This window comes from Osmerus eperlanus, unplaced genomic scaffold (genome assembly GCF_963692335.1).
Source record: "Osmerus eperlanus unplaced genomic scaffold, fOsmEpe2.1 SCAFFOLD_351, whole genome shotgun sequence".
Classification (NCBI taxonomy): Eukaryota; Metazoa; Chordata; class Actinopteri; order Osmeriformes; family Osmeridae; genus Osmerus; species Osmerus eperlanus.
The window spans coordinates 15,817-28,669 of NW_026911514.1; the positions used below are offsets into that span (position 1 = coordinate 15,817).

General features: G+C 41.0%; 2 protein-coding genes across 2 annotated transcripts; one reads left to right on the forward strand and one right to left on the reverse strand.

The window, feature by feature from the left end:
• Positions 1 to 3,787: 3,787 nt before the first annotated feature.
• LOC134016158 (sororin-like) lies at positions 3,788 to 6,771 on the reverse strand. The gene is made up of 5 exons (XM_062455562.1): positions 6,748 to 6,771; positions 6,147 to 6,212; positions 5,966 to 6,010; positions 4,890 to 5,399; positions 3,788 to 3,868 (listed from the first exon to the last, which is right to left on the reverse strand). Exons 1-5 carry the CDS (start codon positions 6,769 to 6,771, stop codon positions 3,788 to 3,790), a joined length of 726 nt encoding a protein of 241 aa, XP_062311546.1.
• A 1,742-nt stretch (positions 6,772 to 8,513) lies between these two features.
• On the forward strand, positions 8,514 to 12,626 carry LOC134016159 (zinc finger protein-like 1; the record flags this gene model as incomplete). Its single annotated transcript, XM_062455563.1, has 5 exons — positions 8,514 to 8,615; positions 10,122 to 10,233; positions 10,630 to 10,823; positions 11,726 to 11,801; positions 12,255 to 12,626. Coding segments are annotated over exons 1-5 (856 nt in total), but the record flags the coding sequence as incomplete, so codon positions are not given.
• Between the last annotated feature and the right edge of the window lie 227 nt (positions 12,627 to 12,853).

Below are 12,853 nucleotides of genomic sequence, written 5' to 3' on the forward strand. Positions count from 1 at the left end.
TCCTAAGGGTAAGAAATTACCCACCTACACTAAACCCCTAAAATAAAGCCCTATTTTACATGAAGAAACAACCTGTCACTCATCACAAACTTTGTCATCAAATTTCAAGTTGAAAATATATAATTTAGGGTTTTTTCTCGGCTGGTCATTTTTGACCCTTAAGACAACACAAGGGTTAATGTAAGGTTCTGTGCAGAGCAAACCACCCCAGTTTCATCACCTAAATAGTCAAATATTCACATATTATTTCAGGAGAAGCACTTACCCTTGACCTTCGCTGTCCTGGTGGTGGGAGTGGTGAGGGACATAACTTTGGTGCTCCCTAGCCTCGGTTTCTTCATGACAGGGATTATGAACTGGGGTGAAAAACTTATGCATCACTTGTCGCTTTCCTAATGGTAGGTTGTCGATTCCTGCTCGGGGATCCCCTTGACTACGTCGAGAAGCGGGCGTAGCGTCCCAGAAAGAGTCGCCCTCTTTCCTCTCATACTCTGACCTGTGTCTAGTTCCTGTTCCACGAACCGGGCTGCGATCGGTGCATGCGTTTTTTTTTGGACGCCGTGGCTTGGAAAGGGTGCTTTGGCTATCCACTGAAGCCACTGCCTAGAGAGAAAACAGTGAGCTGCTTTATAAAAATACGATCCTGTAAGTATTTGACCTAAAGCTTGCATAAAGTGTCTAAATATTTTCACTTATTTGTGGCGAGTTATTTAATTATATGCATAACTGTTAAGGATATTCATGGATTGTATCTTAAATTGTACTTTCAAGGGATTAGGCTAAAATGATAAGATCAGTAGAAAAATAAACGTACCTTTTTCATGTTTCAGGATCCAGGATCTGCAGCAACATAAAAAGTACTATATTAAAGTATACCAGATTTTTTTTATTTTTTATTTTCCTTTCATTGCGGGAGTTAGCCTACATGTCTATTCGCTCAAAAGACCCAGTGGAAAAATAAGACTGGGGAAAATCATTCAAATTTATCCCTGAACCCCTCCCTCAATATTCACTTGACGTAATTATGTTCTATACGCATCAGCACCGGAGCGTGATACGTGATTGCCAATGAATTTCCTGTGTGCTCAAAGCCCCCCAGCAATAGTGCGCAAACAATGGTACATTTCATCAGATGTTGATTATCTATTAATGTATTTATAAAGATTTTGTTACGACGTTATATATAGTTAGCATTACAGAAACTCAAAATGTTTTTCCTCTTAATGTCCCATTGGGCAACAGTGACAGTATCCATTAAAAAATGTTACTCCCATCTGCAACTTATTGACTTTGTCTATATTCCCCCAAGTGGTTTGCTTCTACATAGCTGGCCTTATTATGTCAGTGTCACTGAAATGGTTATTGGAAATAGAGTCATTAATTATTGTATTGAATTCCAATGGAGAAAATGTCTCCTAAATGTACACTGAGAATGAACTTTATCTTCTGTACCCTTCTCACCATTCTCAGTATCAAAATGCATATTGCCATACAGAATGGTTGTTAGCAGCATATGATACGTATTTTTAAATACTCTTTTGTGGCAGCTGCCAATATCACTTTTTTTGTTTTCTCAAATATAATAATTGCCATCTATTCTGGCAAACAAAAACAAACTTTTCCATTAGTGTGAACTTGGTCATTATCCTAGCGCCCTGGGGACCTACACTCCCAATCAAATGTCAGTGGTATAAAAGAGCACTGCCCACAATCAATAACAACATGCTAAATATAATGAAAGAATATGGAACACCTAGTAACTACTTCCCAGAATAACCATGAAATCCACTGTGGAGGTTGTGTCCAGTGGCAGGGTTAACATGTTGCATAATCCAAACCATGTGATATAAAACGTCTAAGGACCCCATTCACTTCACTATACTGATGAACCCAGAAGCAGCTGCATTTAAATAAAAATGTATGAACAAGGTGGAAAAGTTTTTGTCTATGCAACCACGGAGCACAGGTGGAAACAGGTTTCTTTTGACGATACATAACTTGTTCGGTTTTGTATAAGATAACCTAGAACCTTCCAGGCTGATTTGATGCAACTGTTATTGAATACAGGCACGTGATAAGCCCAGATGAGCTGAATGCCCGGTTCTCTTCATACGGTCTTCAGATCCAGAAATTTTAAACCCAGCCACAACCGTTGCTTCTGATATCAAAAATGAGTGCCAGTGTGACCAAACCAGAGCTGAATAAATAAAATAACAATGCATGCTAAGTTTGGCATGCATTGCGAAAGCCACAAGAACTGTAGGGATTTTTTTAATGTGGGTAGACATGCTGACTGACTCGGCGAAGAGATAGAGGCTGCCATACATATGACACTTTACTGAAAATATAGATTCGATACAGCTCCCATTTCCATATCATCCCAGTTGACTCTAGGGCACACAGAATGTGCCAATTCAGTATGGTCTACAGGCAGGATTTCAGCCTGTGGCCTTCTGAGGACAATGCTGCAGTGTTCTGCATGACCAGCACTGCTGTCAGCATAGGGCACTGTACTGAGTAGAGTACACCCTCTAGTGGACAAAGAGTAAAACCGCTCCTTTGTTTAAAAAAAAGTAAAGTAACAAGCAGGCTTAAAGCATATTACCATATTACCATATTAGTCCTTCCCTGTTTACTGGAAATACTCATTTCAGAACAGCTCCTTAATTTGTGCATTTTGGATGAATTGCACTTTGGGTGCATTCCATTGCTTCCCCACCATGCTTCATACGACTGAAAGCAGAAATGGAAGGCATATCTTCTGTCACTGGAAGAAATGTTTGAATCATTTGAATCAATATTGCGGATGGTACAGTGCCTTCACAAGGGAAGAGAAGAAGACTTAATCCAAATATCTGTTTGTATTACCTGATATAAACACATCTGCAGCGAATGAGGGAAGTACAGCATCAGTTGGGTCATTTATTCCTAAATAAATCTAAACATTTCGTTATAACCAGTGTTTTTCCTTACAAGCAAGGATAGCAAGGGTCCTGAGGGGAAAAGGTTTGAAATTGTGGAGGGACACGCTGGTGGAGGAAGACTCACACAGTATAGCACTACTTTCCGATCAGACGCACATACATAAAGTTGCAGATAGATAAAATATACTGTCAATTGGATCATCCAAAACTACCAATATTGAACACACAGACACAAACTCTGTTACATTACTTGTTTGATAAATTTTACTTGCATCATGAACATAATACAGAGACCTTTAGTATGGTTTCCTATAGTTCAGCCTTTTATTTCTTAGGTTTTGCAGTTAGATCTGAGAATTCAAATCAGACTGAAGCAGAATGCAAATACCAAACTCAACTAAAATATTTATAGTAAAACTTGGTCAAATATTCAATGAACAAAGAGTTACAATAGTTAAAACAAATAAAATGAAGACAGAGAAAATCTATGCTACTGTACACAGCACATTTCCTTTAGAAATTATATAACCTTATCTACAATAGGGAGCAACAAATCCCCCAAGCAGCAGTTGGCTATTAATAGGACAGCGATGCTATTGTAATTTCTCACTGCATTAAACAGAGTTTGGATCTGAATTTCAAAACTTGAATCTAAATATGAAGCTGTAACTTAAATGTCTGACAGCCATAAAAAAACATCCATAAAACAGATATTCCATTTATAATTAATGTATGAATTCCAAATAGAATAGGATCTGCTGCAGTCCCCCAAAGTTCTTCTTCTTCCCAATCCTTCCCTTAAGCCAGTCTGTGACGTGTCGTCTGCACACAGTTGGGCTGGTCGTCTTCCCCCTTCTCACACATCACTCCACCACCAAGTCAAAGCTCTCTGCCTCGACAAATTCTGCATTCATTTGTGCAGCTAGTAAGTCAAACTCTGACATCTGGGGGGGGAGGAGGAGATAGGTGAAAGGTCTGCCACAGTGCTGAAGTAACTTTAGTGGTTATTTCTGGCTTTGAGATACTTTGCCAGTTAATTGCATTTTAACTTTTAACATAATTTAACTTAAATATGTCTGCCTTCGTGATTATTTGAAAGGATCAAATGTATGTATGAAAGCAAGAGCTTTGCTGTTTCGGCTGATACCCTATTGGCTGTAATGTTGTAATTTCATAGGAGAATTAAAAGGTGTTATTTATTTCCTCTTTTCCACATGTTTATGCTGATGACTATGCCCCCTGTGAAACTGAGCTTTTGATAGTTAGTCATCCTTCATGCAGACATTTAGGGGAGTCCTGACGGGTACTTCAGGGAGAAACCTCTCATTTTTCATTTTCACTTTCATTTTTCATACAGTAGGATCGGAAAAGACCTGAGCAACACTTTTGCCAAACTGGAAAAGCTCACAATACGTAAGGATTCATTGGCTGCTATTGCTGTTAATGACATATTGGAAATTGTTGTTGTTAACATGAAAAATCATGTTGCAGGGCCAATGAACAAATGTGTATGGAAGTTTTTTAACTCTTTAAATGTTTTCGCTTTCCTCTTCATGTAGTTGCCAAAAGGAAATCCTTGTTTGATGACAAGGACCTGCAGATAGGTCCTTATCTTTTGTTGTACGGGTAGCAATTGAAATTGTACTTCCCTCTAGGGTCTTTCAGCACACTTATCCCTGGTTATGGGTACTTTGTTGTACGTCGCTCTGGATAAGAGCGTCTGCCAAATGCCAACAATGTAATGTAATGTAATGACGGGATTGGTACAGTTTCGGTCTGTATGTTCTGATATTTAGCTGGGCATTTAGTTACCACAGCAGCCATAACCTCTCTTTTCTCTTTTCCATAAATGCTGAAGGCAAAGGCATCCAATGAATGTGATAGGTACGAGTGCCAGGTGTTGCTCACCTGGGTTTTCCGCGGGGCTACCCCACCCGCACCTCCCTGTACCCTCTCAACACTCACCTTTATCTGCTGCACCTTCTTCCTCCTCCTCTTCTCCTTCACCAGCGCCACGCCCGGGATGTTCGGGTCACACTCGGGCGAGTCGGCCACGCTGCCGTTCCCCTCCTGCAGCGAGAACGAGCCCCCGCACACAGACAGCGAGGTGTCCGTGCGCACCCCGGACTTCCTGGCCCTCCTGGCCGCCACCGGCGGGGTCTGGAGCTGCTCGAAGCCGAAGAGAGTCTCCCGCCGGCAGGGCGTGGGGGAGGACGGCGTGTGGACCGGAGAGCCCGCGAAAGAGTGGTCGCCGGCACTCAGCCGACTGTAGGAGCGGCGCACTTTCTGAGACCACTCCAGGCCCGCGGGGTCCTGGGGCTGCTCAGGAGGAGGGTCGGCGGAAGCCAGGATCGGGGAGAGGATGGCGGGTTTCGGCAGAGGGGCGGCAGCAGGTGTGGAGGTGGATATTCTCGATCGCTCCCACTTGGGTCCCGACAACCTAGTGGCATTCTCCTTGTTGCACTCAGCTGAAACCTAGGGAAGACACAAATGTTTGATTATTGATTAAAATAATTTGCATGTTTATTATTGTTGATAAGGACCTTATAAGTTGAGGTCCTTATATGGGTTTTTTTTCCCCTGATAAAATTCAACTTAGAGAAAAGCAAAATCCTAAAAAGAGATGCCCTTTGAATCACCAAAACTGGAAAGAATAAAGAACCAGGTACATAACAGATATGACTTTTCATATTTCTTCCTCTATTTTGAACACATTCCATACCCATTTCCTTGGCAATCTCCATTCCCATGCACTGCAGTACCTATCTCTGCAATGTAATATATAGGGCCTTTGAAAGGTTAAGGATGGTTGAGGAAAACTTGCAGTGAAGGATTTAAAGGCTTAATTCCCACACTCGCTCGCAACCCCAATTTGAGGATGGGGTCGCCTGACAATTTTGGGGTGTTGGGGTTGCATAGACAGATTTGCGAACATTCATGTGATTGCATCAGAAAAACGTTTGGGAACCCTTGGTATAGTACGAACAGAACTTGATGGATGAATAAAAACTCTAAATGAATTTGGGCCAGAAGACACTTACTCGAGGACTACGGCGTACTGATGGGACAGGAGTTGTTGCAGGCATCTGTGTGAAAGAAAGAATGCAACACAGGGAATTCATATTACTCTTCATTGGTCATACTAGTCTCCCTTCCCCCCCACCAGAATCTGAAGAAACTTCCCCCCCACCAGAATCTGAAGAAACAGTAGCTGGGGCTGACCTGAGTCTTCCTCGGAACGATCTTCCTCACGGTAATGTTACGCTTCACAACAGGGAGAACGCTCTGCTGGTAGGTTCACGGACAGACAGGAATTAACAGCAGAGATTAACGCACACAAATCAAAGCCAAGTAGTGACTTTATTCATTTAAATGCAGTGCACATCAAGTCAATTCAGTGAGGATTTACAGTTATAAAGCTCACTTTATTGCCATACAAGTACGTTACATGAGTGCTAGTGGGGCCCAAATGCTTTGTGCTCAGATATCCTTGTCAATAGGCGTATAATCTTTCCACAACCATAATAAACTATACAGAATCAGGTCTAACTTAACCATTTGCGTGCATCCAGACGGCATAACCATGTTGCCTGCATCACATTATCTGAACCGGTAAAATTTCTTATGAAAATTAAAAGTTACGTTCGCTGGCTCGTCTAACAAGTAAGCAGACATTCAGCCCAAGCTAGCTAAATTATTTTTGCAAATTGACAGATTCTGCTTCCTGCAATAACAAACTAGCCACTACCTAAAAGGCAAATACTGTCAAACATTGTCAAACTAGCAGCAATCTGACGATACGTTAGATAAACAGCATACTCACCACATTTTCATTGTTGACCTCCATCGTGTTTTGACTGCTGACCGTATTGGATAATCTCGTCGATCGCCTTCGTTGATGTGGGCTGTCATAATCTGAACAGCAAGACAAGACCACACACATTTTCATTTATAAAATATTTTGATCGTATTTAGCTAGCCAAGCTTTAACGTTAGCTCTCTGGGCACGCAGCTAACCATATTTCAAAGTGTGCGTTTAAGTTGCGCTATGCTTGACAATGAGCTAACATTACGATCAACGACTTGTGACATTACATAAGGCTAGCTAGTTTAGCAAAATCAGTATCAAGCCAATTTAGTCTAGCTGTTCGCCAATGCATACTTGGATTATCGTTATCATTCCCCTGCTCCACCAACGATGGTCGTGTAGTCCGGTCGCTCATCTTGATTATCTTAACTTCTAAAAAAAATCTTGCTATTCAACGTAAAAGCTAGCTAAATAAAAAAAGATAGGCTACCTAGCTAACAATAAGATAGGGAATCTGACAAGGCGCAAATCACTCAAATAAGTCAATGTCAACGCTGCTCTGTCATATGCATCAATATTTTGTGTTTATTGTATACATTTAATAAAGTAAAAAGTTATATCGTTTCTGCACGCCGCGCTAGCTAAAAAACCAAGAGGCCACTATTATTTTTTTCAATTCGCCCGCCGAGAACTAACAGGAAGTTCCGGAAGAGTTAGCCAGTTAGCTGCTGTCTTAAATTATTGCCTGTAAAATAAGAGATTAAAATGCTATGTGTCAGAATAATTATTAGATATACAATTGGAGAAATGAAAATGGTAAAAATATATATGCATTAGTGAATAACGTATAGTGAAAAAATAGCGAGCGGCGTTCGTCATCATTGTGCGACTGTCCCGGAAGAGACGTGGCAAGTAGGGAAGTCAACAACAGCGGACTTCAGCACAATACGACACATATTTCAAAGTATTCAACTACAAAACCTGTTCATCTGAAAGGCTCTGGGTCCACTGTCAACGTCTTCAATTTAGGTAAATAACGTTACGTATTATCTTTCATAGTGAACGCAAGCTGACTTTACACTTTACAGCTATGAGCTTGCAAATCATGTCACTCAAGAGCACCCTCCCCAGCTGTACATCAGACTTGCTCAAGATAACTAATGTTAGCTGACACAGCTAGGTTTGCCAGTCTGTTAGCTGTCTCACTACTAAACATATAACCAACACTGTTAGGATTTTTTGCAACAATTGTACACGAAGACCACATATTGTATTCAGAATGGTTTTCCACGCTGGTATGCGCTCGTTCGCTAGCTGACTACCTATCTGACATAAAGCATTGCTATCTTAGATAGCTAGCTGCCTAACTATATGACGTTTGAATAGTCAACTAGAGTTTCACATTATTCTGTAATTTAGTAGGAAAAGCAGTCATTAATTTGTCAGTTCAAGACCGGCGTTTATATTTTTGTAATTGGGAATCGATGCTACAAATGGAAGCGCACGTAGTGACGACACACTGTCGGAAGTAGGCCTAGTTTAAATTGACCAATTACATTTGGCTTAACTTAAATTAAAATAATGAGTGTTTACACATACTGCCCTACATTTTTGGTGGTTGCGGTATTGAGATATCACAGTCATGTGACTTTAAGATGTGTTAAATCTTATTGTCATAGGTGAGTGTGTGTTTCTTTCTTAATCTGTGTGCCACAGTGGTCACTTTGCATGAGTGCTAATGTTTCTCATAAATTGTGTGTATTCATTTCCCAGATCAGACCATGGGTCTGTGCAAATGCCCAAAGAGAAAAGTGACGAACCTTTTCTGCTTTGAGCACCGAGTCAATGTGTGTGAACATTGCCTGGTCTCCAACCACAGCAAGGTATGTGTGGAATGGGTAGGGAATACTTTCTGTGACTCAAAAGTTTGATTTGTACTAAGTACAATGGAAATTCCTTATCCTGTACTTTGTGTATTATGTATTTAAAATAAGCAAACAACATCAGTCACTGGGTCATTGTTTAAAGTAACCATACAGCAGCTATAAATATTTGAAATAACCATAAATTATCACATATGGATGTATCTTATGGTAATACATTTAAATATGAATAGATAAAATGTTTAGGCTGATAAGTCGATATTGCAATGTATTTGCTTTCTAAAATTTTGCTGATGCTTAATACATATCATAATAATCCCATTTACCTTTACAGTCACTTTAAGAGTAAATAATACAAGAACAAATGTGCAGTTGGCAAGTTGTGCAGTTGTGTCACCCAGAGTATGGGATGGTCGTGACAGTTAGAGTAGTGGCTCCCAAACTCGGTCCTGGAGTACCCCTGTGTATGCTAGTTTTTGTTCCAACCCCAATAGCCATCAAATCATTTTTTATAAGATGTTAATATTTGTTCATTACCGTAGGTGCTTTTCATCTTAAGATGTATTATTTACCTTAAAAGTACAATGGGTAATTTCAGACTTCTAACGGTCAAGAGAGGAATTGCAGCAACAAACACGCTCAAATGACAATACTGTTTATCCCACCCCTTCTCTGTGAACACGCTGACATTGAAATGCCATTGGCTGTGGCTATTAGAACCTATTTTTAACCAATGAGCTTGAATTATTGTATTGACAGGCCGGCAATCTGTAATGTTTTGATACAGATTGCTGGCCAGTCAACTGCATAGATTGAAACCCAAATTTAAGGACTATAAACACAGGCAGGGGGTGAGTCAATAACACTGTCAGTGAGCCTTTTTCAATGATAGGAAGGTATTTACAATGTTTTAACACAAAATCTTACCTATTGTACTTTTAAACCACACTATGCCGGAAATAGCTTTGCAATGGCAGGAAGAATAAAATGACCACATTCATATTGTGCTTATTGTACAAATAAGACGGCGGTTAACTAATAGGTTCATAATTAGGTAGTTGAAAATGTATTTATTTTAATTTGTAATTTATTTCCTTTAATGTATAAACACAGTGCAGGTTTGCCTTTGAATTCTTCTTTATCTTCCAAATGGCTAGGTTTGGTGGCCAGGTGTCAACATATTCACCAATTAGGAGCCTACTGATTCACATCAGTCTTTTATTTGATCAGTTAAAAATAATTTTGCACTTTATATGCATTTCTGCAAAATGTACATGCATTGTTTGCAATATCGCACAATTTTATCATTTATGGTATGCAGGTAGTCCCCCTACACATGAAAAATGAACAGCTTGTTAAAATTCCTGGATTACAATTGTCGTTGCAACGAAAACCGCACAGGGGAACTCCAGGACCGTGTTTGGGAACCCCTCGGTGCTCTCTAGCGTCCATGTTTGTTGCTCTCTAGCATCCCCTCCAGTGTCTCCTTCTCTTTCCTGCTCACAGTGCATTGTGCAGTCTTACCTTCAGTGGCTCCAGGACAGCGATTACAACCCTAACTGTCAGCTCTGCAGCACCCCACTCGCAGCCCAGGACACTGTGAGACTGGTGTGCTATGGTAAGGATGAGTGCTCTATCTCTTTGAACTGACACATGCATTGGAAGTAAAATGACTGGAGTAGTTGCACTTGTGTACTGATGAAACTGGAAATACGGATCAAATTCAGATCTAATTATTAACCTTTCCCAGTTCAGGCTGGTGTGAGCATTAATTTTGATTACACTATTAACTTACTGTGAACAGACAATCCCTTGTGATCCTGATGTTAATACATTCCTCAGAAGAGTGTGTTATTATAAATAAATCAATTATAAATTGATACATGTAGGTGGAATTTTTATGAGGAGTTAATGATGTACAGTACGATGATCCATGAAAATGTAAATGAGTGAAAAGGTTATGTGCATCTACACAGCAATGCATTTCTCTTCCCTTTTCCCCTTCAAATGAAAGATGTTTTCCACTGGTCCTGTTTGAATGATCTGGCCACCCGCCTGCCCCTTCACACCGCCCCCGCTGGCTATCAGTGCCCCTCCTGCCAGGGCCCTGTGTTCCCCCCCTCCAACCTCGCCAGCCCTGTGGCCGACGTGCTCCGGGAGCACCTCTCCTCTGTTAACTGGGCCAGAGCAGGCCTGGGCCTGCCGCTGGTGAGCAGCAGCCTCAAACCTAAACCTATGCATTATGGTCAGGGCCTGGAAGCACAGACACAGGGCTAGTTACACAACTGGTGACTAATTATTAAGTTTTCATCTGTACAGAACGAGAAAAAAAAGAAACCTTTCTGGATAATTCAAGAATAATTGAAATGTGGGTGTCTCGATGGCGCAGCCTGTAGAGCCCTGACCGCATGCTCATTGCGAGCCGCGACGTCGGCGGTTCGAATCCGACCGTCCGACATTTGTCGCATGTCTTCCCCTCTCTCGCTCCCATTCTTCCTGTCTCTCTATACTATATACTGTCCAATAAAGCTGAAAAAGGCCTAAAAAATATCTTAAAAAAAAAAAAAAGAATAATTGAAATGTGGGCACACAAACACTATCAAGACCACAGGACAAATATTGCAATAAACTAGCACTCAAAAACACAAAACCAATAGTCTGAGACAGACACTGGTGAAGGCAAAACACTGTCAAAATGCATAAGGGGAAAGAGCAGTGAAAGGTGACAGGATTTTTTTTTTTTAATTTTTTATTATTGGATAAGAATACAATTTGGATGAAATGCATTCATTATCAAAGTTGTGACTTCTTACGATGTCCTGATGGTATTGTGAGCTTTTATTGAGTAAAAATAGGGTGGTGTTTATTTTGTATAACAAAAGATAGTGTACATAGGAGGCTTTATGGGCAGGAAGGAGTCTGATAACCCTTGCAGTAGCCCAAAGTAGCTCTGGCCATTGTACCAAAAAGGCCCTTGCATCTTCTGCTTGTCCTTTAAATGTGTCATGGAACATAGAATTCTGGTTTGAGTGGAAATGTTGATATACCCTAGTTCATTTGGCACCTGTTCTTCCCAATGTGATCTGTGTGATTTTAATTTCATACATAAGATTGAGGAAACAGTCGAGGATGAAGAAGACTCATCACAAGATGTCACTGACTACAACAGCTGGACCTCGTTTGAATGTAAGTATAACCATTGTGAGATTGTTGTGGATATGGCATCCATTTTAGGATATTCTAGGTTATATTTTTCACGGGTAAGCTGTGCTGTTCCAGTCTGACTACAAAATGTCAGTAAAAGCATGCTGATGAGTCAAGATCAGGGGATAAGATGATGCAGGTATACTAAAACATACTTCACAGCACAAATTCCTTGCAGTCTTAATTCACTCTCTTAATGTCAGCGTAAGTGTCATGTTTCATACAGTATATCTCTTTAGAAAGTTGTACGATTTTATTTGTCTTGTAGTATTCACAAAACACAGGATAAGGGTGGGAGTAAGCTACAATTGTTTACATTGTGTTTAGATCTCAGTAACGTGAAATGATCACTACTCATTGTGTCCAGAATTATTGAGTATGAGTTTTCTTTATTACAGTGTTACATCTCTCGCTCTCTCTCTCCCCTCATTCCAGCCATCCGGCCTCCAGCTCCTCCACTGCAGGCAGTTGACGCTCATCCCACCCAGTCCTACAATCCTGACCCGGGACCCCCTCCACCTCCCGCTGAGCTGGATTTTGGGGTTACCCAGGACAACGGGGGTCTAGTGGCCCAGACTCACCCTGTGGTCAGTGTGAGCATTCCCATGGCCGTGGCCAACGAGTCCATCACCATCCACACAGGTATTACTGACCACTCTATCACCATCCACACAGGTATTACTGACCACTCTATCACCATCCACACAGGTATAACTGACCACTCCATCACCATCCACACCGGTATAACTGACCACTCCATCACCATCCACACAGGTATAACTGACCACTCCATCACCATTCACACAGGTATTACTGACCACTCTTACATACTGATCAGCTTATGGACAAGAGTGAAAAGCTACTGCAACGGTCAACCAAAAATGTGCTGTTGGTCCTGCTTTAACACTGGCTTCTGGTGAAAATGATGCGAGCCACTGTGTGGCATTAAATCCTGCCATTGCCAAGTTGGGCCAGCAACCCCACAGAGCAGTACATAATCACCCACAGGTCGATGGTATCATTATGAAGGATTA